At 39.6% G+C, this 16,862-nt stretch overlaps 1 protein-coding gene across 1 annotated transcript in view; it reads left to right on the forward strand.

Annotated features, from left to right (window-relative positions):
* The window catches only part of lrrc1 (leucine rich repeat containing 1), a 76,618-nt gene extending 59,961 nt beyond the window's left edge, over positions 1-16,657 (forward strand). Inside the window, exons 11-14 of the mRNA XM_036573671.1 lie at positions 6,403-6,518; positions 8,993-9,162; positions 11,268-11,407; positions 15,027-16,657. Of these exons, the coding sequence (XP_036429564.1) occupies positions 6,403-6,518; positions 8,993-9,162; positions 11,268-11,407; positions 15,027-15,185 (585 nt within the window). The 3' untranslated portion in view covers positions 15,186-16,657. The remainder of the gene's footprint in view (positions 1-6,402; positions 6,519-8,992; positions 9,163-11,267; positions 11,408-15,026) is intronic.
* Positions 16,658-16,862: the final 205 nt, after the last annotated feature.

Here is a 16,862-nt window from a genome sequence, read left to right on the forward strand (position 1 = left end):
GAGCTGATAAAATGGACAGTGAGCATAGAAACAAGGAGGTGGTCATAATGTCATGCCTGATCAGTGTATGTAAAGAAGACGTGTGGAGACCCCTTGTAAAGCTTTAGGGACCAATATCTTACCTTTTCTTGTTTTCTTGTTTTTTGTTTATTTTGCTGGGGGCTCTGCTTATAAGGATTATGTGAATTTATGCACCAAAAAAAGAGTCATAATTAATTTTAACATAACCATTTTCTAACCTCTCATTATCCCTTAGAATTACACAGGCTAATCTTGTTACTGTGCCTTTAAGAGTGATATATGTAAATGAACTCAGTTCTGATTGGCTTCCATGTATTGTGCCTCATTTAAAAAGCAGTCCGGGCTGAAACCCTCCGTATGACTGCAGTGGGAATGGACGGGGTTAAAGTGCTGCAGGCTGAAAAGACATATATATGTAAATGTGTTGGTTGTTGTGACATCACAAAAGCAGTGAATTCAAAGCAGGCCAGTAGTTTCCACATATGGGCTGTATAGACTGATGAGTGAATGTACGATCAGAAACTTTGCCATTGTTTACATACTACAGCAAACTCTTTTATTGCAAAAAGGTGAGGGAAATTCAGTTTTCCATGATGTGAGCGCTTTAAGGAACCTCCATATGTAAAAGTAATGCAGCCTGCATTGTCAGTTAAGACGTCTCCTCTGTTGCCAGCCAGTGAGCCAGTGAGAATAGAGGTGGAGTCCTTGTGTAAAGGCAGGTACTCAGTTAAAGTTAGCTAGCGAGTAAGCTAGGTAATGGAATTAAGCCATCAAATACTAAGTCAGGTATAATTGGAGTACAGCTGACGAGGCTGTGAGGGGTGTCATTAAGCTCATTAGCGTTGCACTCTTGTCAGCTGTGCGTTGGTCTGTAGGTTTGTAGGCTCCTACCATTAACACCTCCCCCACCGTTTCAGCTTAACCCTGAACAGTAGGAGATTTAGGACCCCTGACACTCAGTGAGCTCAGTGTTGCTGCTAATACTGCTACTAATAATAATACAAATATTAATACTACTACTACTAATATTAATACTACTACTACAAATAATACCATTACTACTAATATTAATACTACTGCTACTACAACTACGAATAATAATACTACTAATAATGATAATAATAATAATAATAATATTACTACTACTACTACTACTACTACAAATAATAATAATAATACTAATATTAATACTCCTACTACTACTAATATTAATAATAACTGTCTGCATCACATCACTTGAATTTAGAGTTGTCATTACTGTGATTGTATTATTATTTATTAGTAATTGTTTTAACAATTAATCAATTAATCCGAGTTTAAAAAAGACCAAAGAGTAAATTAAGTAATCAGCACACACACACACACACACACACACACACACACACACACACATATATATATATATATGTATGTATGTATGTATGTATGAGTGTGTTTGTGTGTGTGTGTGTGTGTGTGTGTGCGCTGATTACTTAATTTACTGTTTGGTCTTTTTTAAACTCTGATTAATTGATTAATTGTTTAATTACTTGATTAATATATATACATACACACATACATACATATATATATATATATATATATATATATATATATATATATATATATATATATATATATATATATATATATATATATATACATACACGCTTGTAGTGTGGTGATAATAATTGCATAATATTTGTAAGCTAGTCAAGTAAGCTGCCACTTTGACGGTGTGGCTAGTCACCCCCAGACTGAGAATCACTGTTTTATAGTGTCGTGAGCTTTAGGGGTCACTTGATAATTCATACTGAGCACCTTCTCTTGGATTTAGGGGACACTGACTTAGAAATCTGTTGTTTAGTGTGGTTATATACTGTATATTATTAATTCGAGTTTGATTTCTGATCCCGTCTCTCAGCCCTCCAATGACACCTTCACCCTCCCAGTGTGTGATGAGAGAGACTGTGTGGGAATTCAAATCTAACTCTTATTGCTTCACAGCTCACATTCTCTCACATCTCCTATACAAAAAAAATTAAATTATAATGGATATCGCAACAGTCCTACCTATAAATACAGATAACTATGTGGTCTTCAGAAGAAGTTGGATCGGTCATTTGAACACAAACCCTTCATCATACTAATTCCTTTGAATATATTTTGTCTCTGATGACCTCTGCTGCTCGGAGTGATAGTAGTACCTTACGTTTGGTCCAGTAAGTGGTGCTTGTGTGTGCTGTTTCTCTCTGTCACTGGAGGCTTGGTCTGCATGCTGACTCGTCTGACTGGACTGTCCCTGCAGTCATTCTAATGGGCCCTATGAAAGATAATCCTCACACTTGCTAACCGTCAAATCCGGTTTCTGTGAGCCGAATCCTATTGAGTGAAACCTTTGCTTTGCAGTCAATGGTCCATTAGTCCATCACACGTCACCTCGCCTGCTCTTACAGGCCATGTGCTGTGTGTCTGCGTGTGAGTGCTTGTGTTTGTTTCTGTGGCATGACCTCGATGTCCACTTTAGGGCCGTGCATGGCATGCAAGCCTGGTTAAACGGTCGGCTCACTGTGTGAATATGTTCTTTATTCCCTCCTTTCCAGCCTAATTTCATCAGTCATTCTCTAAAGTGTCACATCTCTACACACCCTTGCACTTTTTCACTGTTTTGGAGTTTATTTTGGAAAATATACAATATTTTTTAAGTAAATATTTTGATAATAGCCCAGTCAAAATGGCCTTTAATTTCAGCATATAGATTTTTCAGTGTTTTATGTGTCCTTTCTTAACCTTTATTCCAGCTTCTATTCATCTTTTCAGGAGACTCACTTTCAGTTCCTCAAAGAATCTGCAGACCTCCAAAGTTCAGTCTTAGAAGCTGGTTGATCATTTTCTGAAGTAATCAAACACATTCAGTGGTGTTGAGGTCTGGACTCTGGGGTGGTCAGTCCATTGTTCAGCTTCTTTGTTTGATGTGTCCGTCTCCTTTTCTCAGTGAGGTTCTTCTTGACAGCTACACATCCTTTCAGACCCACAGCGCTGAGTCGTCTTCTCACAGTGGAAGGATGGACAGAAACACCTGTGGATGTTTTCAGATCTGAAGCAGCTTGATTTTCTCCTCTCTCTCAAAGATGAAAGCTTTAAGTGCTGTTTATCTGATGGGGGCAGTGTTGGTGTCTACCAGGTCTTCCAGGTGGTTGTTAGGAGGCCCAGTTTCTTGTTATATATATTTAAAATCCATTTTTATTTTTTTTCACTTTTCCTTTGACTTCCTCCTTGCTTTTCAAGTGGATTATTTTATATCTGATAATCCATATCTCCTCAGAAATAGCTCGTAAAAAGTGATTAACTTTATACTTAATGGCCATTTTGACTGGAAATTAAATAAATAGTGCAGAATTACTTATTACTAATCCTGTTTAATTTTGTATATTGCATTTGTACACTCCACCCTAAGATCATATTTTTTAACATTTATTTTATTTTCATACTGTGCCACTTGTTGGATTTTGCCCGTTCTGGAATTCCCCTACTAATCTGTTCCCAGAAAAGATGAATGTAACATATCAGGTCTCATTATTGTGTATTACATGCAAATATCTTGATGCCGCTGTATTTTTTGCCATATCGCACATCACTTGTTTTTCTCTCTGGCTGCAGTCTCTGGTGTGTAGAGGAGGGTGAGCACAGGCTCTGGTTAAAGTGGAATCTGAAAGGCTTTTCTCTGCAGTGAAACAATGGCCCTGTGTGTCAGTGATTCAGATTGTGCAGTGAGAGCCTTCAGCACTGCCGTTAGTCTGACCTCATACACGGCCGCACGCCATGCACTCGCACATTCCCACAGCTCCCCTTCACATCACTCATTCAGCAGCTTTTCAGACCTCGAACCTCTTTCAGAGCACATAGTGTCCACTTGGAAGGATGGCTAGTTTTAAAAATTTGAAGGAATCTCCATTGAATCTCCTTGTTCTCCACGGACAAACAAGAAATAATCTAGAACTCGGCCTTATTTTTAATGAATGTCTTTTAGAAAATGTTTGGAAAGGTTGTTGCTAGAGCTGTAACGGTTCACCCCTTTCACAGTTAGGTTCAGTCCTCGGTTTCTGGGTCACGGTTTGGTCTGTTTTGTGGTTCAACATGGACAAATGTAACCAACTTTGAACCTCACAGAGCTACAGAAGTCCAGAGAGGCCATGAAGTAGATATCATTTTCCGTACTGTTATCTTGAGATCATGACTTGCCTTGTGATGTCAAGACAACAAAAGTTGTTTTCTAGGGTCACAACTTGTTAGAATTTGTCTTATCTCAAGATAAACATTTCTTGAGGTCACAGCTTATCTGGATATCAGAAGGCAATTAAGTTGTGATCTCAAGATTACAGTCCAGAAAATGATAACTACTTCATGGCCTCTGTGAACTTTTGTGGACAACACATGACACATGAGTGTAAAATGTGTAAATAAAAAACAGAAATCTTTTTTAAAAAGAATGAAACAAATGACTTTTAAAGTCCTTTTTTGCAAAATTTTTGGAAAGGTAAAAAAAACAAAAAAACAAGAACAATTTGAGAACAATTTGAGATGTCCAGCTGTCCAAAGTAATTACAGTAAAATGTGCCTCACCAGCTCTTCACAAAGTTCTGCCTTTGTTTCTTCATTCATTTTTGGCACCATCTGTGCACTGAAATGTGGCGTGCTTCAAATTTCATACTGAGGATCAAACACTTTCAACAGTGATCAGAATCGCTCATTCTCCACAGCTTGAAATGGGAATATATATAAATAAAATGTAAAGGCTGTGAAACTAAAATTATGAAAGGCGCTATATAAGTAACCCTTGTGTGGTGTCAGTGTGTTTGGTACTCAGTGGTCTGGTGGACCCACCACATTATTTTCTTTAAATCAGTACAGCCATAGCAACTTATGTAAAAATACCAGATGCTTAAAATATCACAAGTGTCCAGCGTAGCATTCTCCTTTAGCAGCTGTAGCCAGTCAGCAGCCTGTCCATGTTGTCCACCCTCACACACACACACACACATATACAAACACAGACACATACACACTAACAGCAGGCCATGTAGGAGGAGAACAGAGTGAAGGGACACAGCATTTTTTTACTCATGTTTGGTAGAAATGAATGCTTGATTTGTGGCTAACTAACCAACATAATCACATGATTCTATCATCTAAACCCCTTAACAGGCCATGGGCCCACCGGAGAACCCACAATTTTATTACACACTTCTATAACCTAAGAAAAGCTCAGCCAGTTTGCATTGAAGTCCCTGTATTTACTGAATCAGAAGCCTTAGTATGTAATAAACCTGGGATTTTAAGGGGTTTAAAAAAAGTTGTTTTGTTTATTTCACATTTTATCCTTTCTGTTCGTCATAGTTTAACACTGTAAAGTTTGGTCAGTAGGGGGTGCAGTGCATACACTGCTTGACCTTAAACTCCGCCTATAAGCACAGCTGTTGGCTCACAAGGTGCTGAATGCTGCCCTTTTATTGGCCCCCTACCAAACATCTGCATGAATTACAGCATGCTTCATGTTAATCATATGTAAATAAGGTGCTGGTAGGCTGGCGCTTGATTTCACACACTGAAACTCATTCAGTCAAATCTGTACTCTTTTTATGCAGTTTTGACTTTATCATTAGTCTGATATGTTAAAAATACAAAATATCATTTGTTTTTCAACATAATATGAAACTACCTAAAGCTTTTAGTGTCCAAATACTTTTTGGGGCCACTGTATGTCCTCTAGCGCAGAGAGATGACTCTTCTTCGACGCATATGGCTTCCTCAGTCCTGCTGATTTAATGTGACGAGACACAGTCGGCCGTTACTGTATTTGTTTCATAGCCTGGCGTACGCTCTGTGTCTTTGGCTGCCCATTAACTCTGTGCTGTAGGCCACTATTAATTGCTTCTAAACTTAGCCCCGTTGTCCAGCCCCATCGGCACTCTATAGATCCGAGAGAGAAAGCCAGATGTAGCGTAAAAAAAGTGCTTTTTTTTATTTACTCACTTACTCGTTCACTGAATCATCAGTGAACGAGTGAATCACAGTGAATCAGTGAATCAGTGAAGCTTTGTCATTTTAAATGTGAAATCCCTCCTTTACTTTTCCCACAGTTTTTTCCCCACTAATTCTCCTCCCGTCTTATTTTGAACCACAATAATAATAATGAAAATCGAGGCTTAGAGCACTCGATGATTGTCATGAGCTGTTAACCCCCGGCCATGCCGGAATTCCCCCCGTGTTACCAGCTTAAAAACCCAAGCTCTGTCCTCCGCCTCCTCTCCATGCTGATATTACATTGTTTCCTGTCTGTGGCTGTCGGTTATTAGTTCTCTGAACCTCTGACGTGTTCATATGTCTCTCTGTTTTCCCCAGATAGGAGGCTGCAGTAGCCTGAATGTGCTGTGTATGAGAGACAACCGTTTATCACGCATCCCCTCAGAGCTGTCGCAGGCTACAGAGCTGCACGTGTTTGACGTGTCTGGAAACAGGTTTGTTGGAACATGCTTACACTCTAGGAGGTTCTCTAACCCTTTGAACTTATTATTTACTTTCTAGTCATAAGAGGTATTATTCAGTAGCTGCTACAAATTATTCAGTTGCATAACTACTGTCTATTGGGGGTTTAGGGGGGTTAATATGACATTCATATTAATATTCTTTTCTAAAGGGTGGGTTGCAAGGCGGTATATGTCAGAGGTCTCAAACTACCAGATATGGGTTAATACAGCCTGTCACATGTTTACGTTTTATCCTTAAATCTGGCTCACAGATGTTTTTTTCCCATTTTTCTGAGGTTAAATATTTACATCTGACGAGTATTTGAGCTTCGCCCACCAGACATGGAAACCTGATGCAGCATGAATACTGCACACTGGACGTGCATGACTAATTTAGCTTCAGCTAACTCAGCTACACATCTAATTTAGACACATAGTTAAATAAATCTGCCTTTGTGGATTCATTCAGGACACAGCGGGAGATACAGCATGTTAGAATTAAGAAATGAATGAATTTCAAACAAACCCACGGAGGATGCAGATTCTAACCTCACTCATGTTCAGCAGGAACACTAACACTATCACAATAAGAGTCCCATATAATTTTACTGTTGAATGTACGTTTAACAGTAACTAAACTGGTTTTTAAACACTTGATGTATTTATATCACAACACTTTCCAAAAAAGTTGCAATTATGCAAATCATGTAAACCCTATATTAAATTTGAAAATAGTACAAAAATAACATCAGATGTTGAAACTGAGAAGAGAAAGTGAAATGTTTTTTCCATTCTTGCTTGATATAGGATTTCAGTTGCTGAACATTTTGGGGTCTCCTTTGTCGTAGTTTTCGTTTTATAATGCCCCAAATGTTTTCAGTGGGTGACAGGTCTGGACTGCAGGCAGGCCAGTTTAGCACCTGGACTCTTTTACTACACAGCCATGCTGTTGTAGCACCTGCAGAATGTGGTTTGGCAATGTCTTGCGAAAATAAGCAAGACCTTCTCTGAAAAAGGTGTAACCTGGATTGTAGCGTATGATGCCAAAACCTGTATCAGGATTAATAGTGCTTTCGCAGATGTGCAAGTCATCCATGCCCTCATGCACCCCCATAACAACATGGACTTGCTTTTAAACTGTGCACAGATAACAAGACAGTTGGTCTTTAGCCTGACTTGTTGGACCACAGGACACTTTTCCACTTCACCATAGTCCATCTTAAATGAGCTCAGTCCCAGAGAAGGCAGCAGTGTTTCTGGATCCTGTATATATTTGGTTTCTTCTTTGCATTTTACAGTTTTAACTTGCATCCACAAATGCAAAAAAACTCTGTGTTCACAGACAGTGGTTTTCAGAAGTGTTTCTGAGCCCATGCATGGATTTCTACTACAACATCGTGTCTGTTTTTAATGCAGTGCCACCTGGGGGTCTGAAGATCACAGCCAGCCAGTATTGGTTTTCAGCCGTGTCCCTTGCGTACAGAGATTTCTCTGGATTCTCTAAATCTTTTAATGTTATTATGTACTGTAGATGATGAAATCTTCAAGTTCTTCGCTATTTTACATGATGAAACGTTATTCTTAAATTGTTGCACTATTTGCCCACACAGTCTTTCACAGAGTGGTAAACCCTTCGTTATCTTTACTTCTAAAAGACTCAGCCTCTCTGGGATGCTCTATTTATACCCAATCATTACTGGCCTGTTGCCAGTTAACCTTCAGGTGTTTTTGTTAGCATTACACAAATTTACTAGTCTTTTGTTGCCCCTGTTCTTAGGTTTTTGGGACATGCTGCTGGCATCAAATTCAAAATGGGCTTATATCTTACAAAAAATAACATTTCTCAGTTTCAACATTTGCTATATTGTCTTTGTACTATTCTCAGTTAAATATAGTATTTAAATGATTTGCACATCATTGTTTTTATTTACATTTGACACAGCATCCCAACTTTTTTGGAAATGGGGGTTGTAATACTCCTACAACTACTTACAATAATCATTATGAATTTTTATTATTGTAAGTGGTAGTAGTATATAGACAGCCCACTTTTGGAGAAGTGACCCAGGTAATTTCAGTTTGAGACCCCTGAAATATACTGCGTATCAGAAGTAGCCAGTTTTATGCTGTAAAAAAGTATAATGTGGAAATAAATATTTATGATACAGAAATTGTAATGGTTCCAGTCACTCCATGATATTCCTAAAAGAGACAACAAAGAAAAGAAAGAAGAAATTCCCCTTCACTGCTAGATATCATTTACACTTTTTGTATATTTAAATGTACTTTGAAAATGATTTCTCTGTATTAATTATTCCATATTTTGGTTGCACTGACTGACATACTCAAATGTTGACACCACAGATTGTTAGCAAGTGCATCTGAATACCACAGGTTGGGAATGAGTCTGTTTAGCATCTCTCTATCTCTCTGTCTCTCTCTCTGTCTCTCTCTCCCCCCATTAGGCTGGCGTATCTGCCTCTGTCTTTCACCACACTGCGGCTCAAAGCCCTCTGGCTGTCGGAGAACCAGTCTCAGCCGTTGCTCACCTTCCAGACAGACGCGGATCCTGACACAGGAGAGAAGGTGCTCACCTGTGTGCTCCTTCCCCAGCAGCCCTGCGAATCAGACAAAGGTGCAATATGCTGTTCTACACTGACAATCTCAGTAATTTATACATCTATTTTAGGGCTGTCAAACAATGAAAATAATTAATCGCTATTAATTTTGTGTAGTTAATCATGTTTAATCACACTTAAGGAAATATATTTTGCTATAGCTGTATGAGTGGAGAATATAAGCTTCATCATTACTTTTAATAATTAATGTTATTGTCATTATTTCATTGTATAATTCACCTGCAAGCACAGTCCATCGTAGTCTCCCCAAAGCCTCCAGTGCTAACATTACTGCTATTACTGGCATTGAGATGTTGTTAAGATGTAAACAATAGCAATTTCCTTTGCAACACCTTAGCAACCACATGGGTTATATTAACAGTGACCTAGCAGCACCTTAGCAACCACCTGGTATACCATGGTAACAGCACCTTTGCAACTACTTGAAATTCCAGTGCAACAGCCCAGCAGCACCTTAGTAACTACATAGGATTCGACAGCAATGGCCCAGCAACATCTTAGCAACCACCTGGGATTCCCTATCAACGGCCAGCAATACCTTAGCAACCTATGATAACATAGCAGTGTCAGTGCCTTATCAGCTACCTGGAATACCATAGCAACAGCCTAGGAACACCTTAGCAACCACCTGGGATAACATAGCAGTGGCAAGGTCTTAGCAGCTACTTGGGATACCATAGCAACAGCTTAGCAATCACCTGGGATTCCCTGGGAATGGATTAGCAATACCTTAACAACCTCCTCGATACCATAGCAACGGCCTAGCTACACCTTAGCGACCACTTTGGATTTCCTAGCAACGGCCTAACAACACCTTAGCAACTACCTGAGTTAACATAGCAATGCCTTAGCAGCTACCTGGGATGCCATAGCAACAGCCTAGGAACACCTTAGCAACCACCTGGGATAACATGAACATTCCCCTTCAAGTTGTTATTATTATTGTTAATGTTATTATGTTGTTTTTATTTATTTATTTTTTTTACCAATACGTTAAACTTAAGAAATAAATGCACAAAATTTTGGGGGAATATGGCATATTTGATGTGTTCTCTGTAGATGATGTGTCATTTCACTTATTTTTATTTAGAAAATCAAGAAAACTGGTAATTTGTCCAGTAGTGTTCGAACGTTTGCTTACGACTGTACAGTGTTTTATGGAGTCATGGAGAAGGATCATCCAGAAGGATGTCCCCGCTGTAATTTTAATCCTTTCGGGTGTAATATTCTAATAACGTCCCACGTCAGAGCCAGCAGACCGCTGTACTTAATCTAGCCAGTGCCCTTTAGGATTTAATTATGCTACGAGTGGCCACAAGATTGGATTGGATGCTGTAACGTGTTTATTTAGAGTAAACGTGTTGGTGGTACTTGATGGCTGAGAGAGCCTGGAGTCTGGGAACTTCTTTGGCACCTCTCTCACTCGATCTCTCTCTCTCTCTCACTCTGTTTGTGTTCCTGTGCTGTCCTTTACATACGCCCAGCAGATTGGACGGTTAAAGAGGCTTATCTCTCCGCTAGGCCCCGCCCACTTCTATTAAGCACCTTCAACAGTGGCAGCAAAACGCGGCCCTTCCAAAATCTACGTCTCGTCCGTTCAGGGTGCTCGTAATGATTTCTGCGTCCTCTTGTTGAACCGTGAGCAGCATTAAACCTGTTGTTTATGCAGGGAAAGATGATGAAAGTCGGTCACTGCTTGACCTCTTCCGGCCCACGTGTCTGTTTCTTGCTCAAGCCGAGGGCTTATGGTCATTTGTCGTGACGTGGCCGGCTTGCGGAGCAGATGAGGGTGGAACACTTGCAGTGGCTAAGTCACTGAGGGTGGGGGAGGGAGAGGGGGATGGAGGGGGTGCAGATTGTCTTGCAGTAAGCCTCTGAATAAGCCAGGATTTGAAAGCATGATCTGGCATCTCTGGGTCCTAATTTTCTCCTGCCGGGGCGCCGAAGCTCTACTGTGTGAACTTTAAAGCACTTGAGGAGAAACTGATAATCTTAAGCTCTGCTAGCTGTACATTTATGACGATGGTGAGAAGCAGCGACGTGGAGAAATGTGGTGGAATGCATGCTTATGTGCTGTTTGTGTCCTTATGTTTGTGCGCAGGGTCCGATAACCTGGCACGCTGTGGCGCTCTGGAGAGTCTCGTGAACGACATGGCGGACGACACTTGGGACAACCGAGCCATGAACAGAATCAGCGCCATCCGCTTCCTGGAAGATGATGATGAAGAGGACGATGAAAAGGTGGGAGAAATGAGAAGGGTAGATCTTAAAGATTCAAATGTGGCTGCAAATAAATGGAGTTCATGAGTCGGATCTTTAGGGAGGTGTTTCTTGGTAATTTAACATTAAAATTGTAAAAAACATAAATAGAATACTGAGGGCCCAATGTACTCAGCCTTTTGCCCCAGCTTTGCAGAACGTAGTAGAACATATTAAATGTGTGGCTGACAGTGGTGGACGAAGTACACAAACCATGTACTTGAGTTAAAGTAGAGACACCCTAAGTAAAATATTACTCCAGTAAAAGCAGAAGTTCCTCCCTTTAGACCTCCACTTGAATAAAAGTACAAATGTATTCACCTTCAAATGTACTTAAGTATCGAAAGTGAAAGTACTAAAAGATTATTTATGACTTTAATGTCCTATTATCATTTTTGTAACAAGACTCACTTCATTAACTCATTTTAGGTGAAAATACTGTAGTTTCACTCTCGTAACACCAATCTTTTAATAGAATGTCATTAATTAGTGACGCTGATGACTATTAAAGTTATCATAAGCACAAAACACTGAAGGCAAACAGTTTCCATCAGGTAGAACTGAGTGGCTCTGAAATCACTTTTTACAAACAAGCAAAGTTTCAGTTTAAGATTTATTTGCAACTTAGTTACAAGTTTAAGTTTAATAAAAACTTTAATCTCAGGTTCACAAATGAGTTTCCTTTACTAAACTGCATCTGTAGGTCTCTGTTCATAAACATAAACTAGCCAAAACTAATTTACTATAAAATGAAATCGTGTTTGTATAAATTCAGAATAAAGACACGCCAGTCACAACTGCATATGTGTACATATTTCTATATTGTGGTCTGTTTACACAAAGTTAGGTTAGTTCATCATTTATGTTGAATAGACTCTCCCACAATATTATGCTGCTGCACTGACGTTGAACCGTGTGCTGCACTGGGTCGGTATGACCAACAGGTCAAAACAAGCTCAAAACTAAGTGCGCTGTGCCCTGATTGGTGTTCTTTCTTTGCGCTTCTTTCGTTTTGACATGTTACATTTTTATACACACATAAACCAAAAGGAACGACAGATTTCTCACAATGTAGTGGAGTAAAAAGTCATACGAGTAAAAGGTCATGACTGCTGCTCTCTGTTCTGTCTGAGCCTGTTGGTTTTATTTATGTCTTGTGTATCTGTCTCATGATATTTGAACAATAAGTCACAAGGCTCCCCGCGTTACCGTGGTTGCGATGCAAAGCAAGGCCTCGAGTGGCTCACTGATTCGACAAAACAGAGAAACATTGGTGTCTCAATGCATAATATAATTAACGAGTGCAGTCAAATGTGTTTAATGAGTATTGGACACTGTTAGAAAGTTTCTGTTCCCTCAAAGGTACAACAGTGGTTTTAAGGTCTGATTGTGAACCTTAAATAAGTTTTTCCAGGTGAAAAGTTTGTATTTGTACCTTTTCATAACCGAATGTTTTAAAACAGAACAGTAAAATAAAGTCCTGGAGTCGAGACGGGGTGTGTGGAGTCAGTACAGCTTAGAACATATCATTTCAGTGGATTATGGTTCAGTTATGTTCCCTGACTAAAGGTACTGAGATGAACCCTTGAGGGTTCCACCCCAGTGACAAGAGGGGAACTGACCAAGAGACAGTTAAGTACCTTATTTCTGAGAGTGTATAATGACTTCAGACCTGCCTCAGCCTTGTTTTAAAACTTGAACTATTCTATAATTACTGATTCAAAGCCTGTGACAAGATAATAAAACACACATGTGTCAAAACGGCATCGGAAACTTTTCTTTACCCTGAACCCGAGAAGTTCTGCAGAGAGGAGACGACGGTTCGTTCTGTCTTTGGTCTGTTTGAGATGTCTTCGGTCTGTATTGTGTGGGTACTTCAAATGAACCGCACCAGAGTTTGTTTTGAAGCAAAACGAAGCTCAGGGGCCCCTCGATCCTCTTATTTTGTGCACCAGAGTTCAGATGGCAGCGTTCTCACTCGCTCTAATCGCAGCAGGGTTCGTTGTAATCAAACCAAACCTGTCGAGTCCGAACGCACCCTAAGACTGGACTTCAGAAGACTGTCTGCAGATTTCTTTAAAAAACTGAAAGCAAAGCTGCTGAAAAGAATGGACGCTGTAATAAAGGCGAAGAGTGGCCACATTAAGTGGTGAAGTTGAGGCCTTCTTTGTAATTTCCTTTTATTTGCTGCTTTTTTCCTGACAGTGAAAAATGAATAACATGTGCTTAATTGCTGTTTTTACTGGGATTCAGTTAATGAAGAGTGGTCCCTGAATTTGGCCCAGTACTGTATGCTGGGAACTTGTTGGCTGTTCAAACTTACCATTTGAATGAAAAGAAAATAACAGAGTTGTGGACTTGAGTGGACATGAATCTGGCTCAAGTCACGAATTTGATGACTTTAGACTCGACTCGAGAAAATCGAGAAGGACTTGGGACCCGACTTTGACCTGAACACCAAAGTGTAAGAAATGTGGAGAGTCTGACTGCAGACTGGACTCTACACAGCCGATTGTTTTTCACGTGTATGAATTCGTTTCCTGCCGTAAACTGAATAAACAGCACTGCCATCAGATGCCTGATAAAGTGCTTAAGTTCAGATTATTTCATTTCGGAAGACAAGAGATGCGTTTTGAGTTCAAGTTCGCCACCATAAGCTGGAAACAAGCGACATGTCAACAGCATCAATGCGCCCTCAGCACTTAAACTCCAGCCTTACTGTAAAAACTCCTCAGGCGAACTGACTGTTTTCCTCATGGCAGCAAAACAAGAGTCACAGCTCTCTCTGTTCGACCGATTATAAGAGCTTCTGCAGGTAAAACAAGCACAAACATCCACCACCAGGCTGAAGTTGACTCGTTATTCATCAGCTTCGTATTGAAATTTACCGTTCCACGTTAAATGGTGGAGCAGTGAGGCACTGGAACGTAACTGCTGCACCATTTAAGGTGGAACGGAAAATTCAAATAAGAAGCTGTTGGCGAAACAAAGTCAGCTTCAGGCTCATACATTCACCATCATTTTGCTGCCTTTTCTGTAAACTTTGTTCAGCTCTGAGTCGTTTTGGTTTCTGTTGTCACCTAAATTCAATTATATTTGTAGTGCGCTACTCTTTGTATATACAGTATGCCTGTCATGGTTATCTGTGTACCATGGATTTTGCATTTTATTTGGAAGGGTAAAAAATAAATAAATAAAAAATTAATATACAGCCACACACTGCTAACGTGCTGTCATTAAAAGGCTACAGCACTGTTACCATTATTGAGTGTTGTGGCCTTAAATTAGCTGAATAATGCAGACTGACTTGTTTAGGACTCGAAGATCAGGACTGTTGATTGAGACTCACCTGTACTGACTGGGGACTTGAATCAAGGCTTGACTATCTTGACTCCGGACTTGTGTGTGAAGACTTGAGACAGCTTAGTGACTTGTTCCCACCTCTGGACACATTTAATTCTGAAAATCAGTGACTTTTGACTGGTACTATACTGACTGGTGAGGATTCCTCAGAGATCGTTTTCCTTAATTGTTTCTTTTGATGCTTTTCGTTTTTCTTACCCGCTCTTTCTTTCTGTCCCTCTCTGTCCCCCCCTCTCAGGGAACGCTGCTGCGGCGGGCCACTCCCCACCCTGGCGAGTTGAAGACGATGAAGAAGGTGGTGGAGAACCTCCGTAACGACATGAACGCCGCCAAAGGCCTGGATTCCAACAAAAACGAGGTCAATAACGCTGTGGACCGAGTGACCACGTCTGTGTGACTGCTTTTACCTCCGAGACGGCCCTTTTCCCATCGTGTCTTCCCTCATGTTCCCCGCTCAGCCCCCTTCCGTGTGAGCTTTCTCCCTGGGGCGTGACCCCCGTCTCTCTGTCCGGGGTCATTCCCGCTTTCAGCCTCATCTCCTCCTTTCCTGAAACGGGGAATGACCCTAAAAACAGGTGCCTTTTTTTTTTTATCCGGAGCAATAATCTGTGCAGGAGGGCACACTTTCTGTACATAGATATTTCCCCCACAGCAAATCGATAGATGCACTACATCAAGTCTTAGAGTTCACTAAAATATTGTCAGAATCTCCATAGATATATAGAGTATACACATACTGTATTTATATATATTTGTTCAATTTTTTTTTTTGTTCTTTTTTCATTTTGAAATTTTTATTATTTTTTTTAAACACTGGGTGGATGTTTCTTTTTTTTCCAGTTCTTTCGGATTATGTTGAGCCCAGGCATTTTTGGACCTACTGATTTTAAACGAATTATTGTATAGATCTTTGTGAATATCAATACTTTTGTACTTGTGGCAGCTCAGATGGTGTAAATTTGGAGAAAAAAAAACTAGATGTATAGCACGTTTCTTAATCAACGAGCGTTTTTACTCCTTTTTTTGCAAAAACTCGTGGTTTTACATTGAATGATTGAACAAAGAAATGTTAATGTCTTACACAGCGAATAAATTAGCCAGGGGCGAGAGGAGATCTTTGTATTTACTTTTCAGGTTGGGCTGTTTGTTTTTCTTCAATCAATCCCATTCTTATTCCAAGTAAACATGGTTTTGTACTTAAGTTAATAAGGGCTGACGCAGCACAGAGCACGTATGACCTCCGGAAACTGGAATCAGAGATGCTGGGTTTCACCTACATTGATTCACCATGGCTCGCTTTTACAGGACTGTTTCACCCAGAAATGCTAGCTTGGCTAAAAATGACTGGAAGTGGGGAACATTGAGAATAACCTGAGGGAAAAGATATTAAATTTCATATATTATTAGCAATATTATATATAGCATTCCTGGATGACGTGTCCTTTTAATCTCCACATTAATTCCAAAATCAGCTCCATTTTTGAGTGTTCCCTGCTTTGTGCAAACTCAGAACACTAAAGGCTTTTAGTTATTACTTTCTGATTGGTTTAGTTGGGCAGTTTCCTTCTAAGTGCAGAGAAACGAATACAGAAAAACAGAATGCACTTTTGCTCTTAAGTTTTATTAAAATTGCTTATTTCTATGGTACACTACAGAATCCATTTTGCATTGTATGTTCTTTATTGCAAAAAGAGACCAGCTGATTGGTTTTAAAATGTTGATTTTAATCTCTTAATTATATATATATATTTTTTTTTGTTTGTCAATGATAAAGCTGCACAGAAAACGATCTCAAATAGGCATCGATCCTGGGCCTATATTTTTATGACTTCTAACCACTGATACAATAAAATGATTTTATGAAATCAGAGTATATGATTCTTCATTTTTCTAATACAACTAGGTTTACAAATGTTCACTTTCTGCATTCCATTTCTGTATCTGTGCCACCAGTTTTAAAGTTAAAACCAAAACAATTTAAGTCATCATGTACCTTATCATCCTGCATATTCATATTCAGATCGTTTTCATTTGCTGAACTTCAAAGATCCATTAACTCAGACGTCCTGCAAAG

This window comes from Colossoma macropomum, unplaced genomic scaffold (genome assembly GCF_904425465.1).
Source record: "Colossoma macropomum unplaced genomic scaffold, Colossoma_macropomum, whole genome shotgun sequence".
Lineage (NCBI taxonomy): Eukaryota > Metazoa > Chordata > Actinopteri > Characiformes > Serrasalmidae > Colossoma > Colossoma macropomum.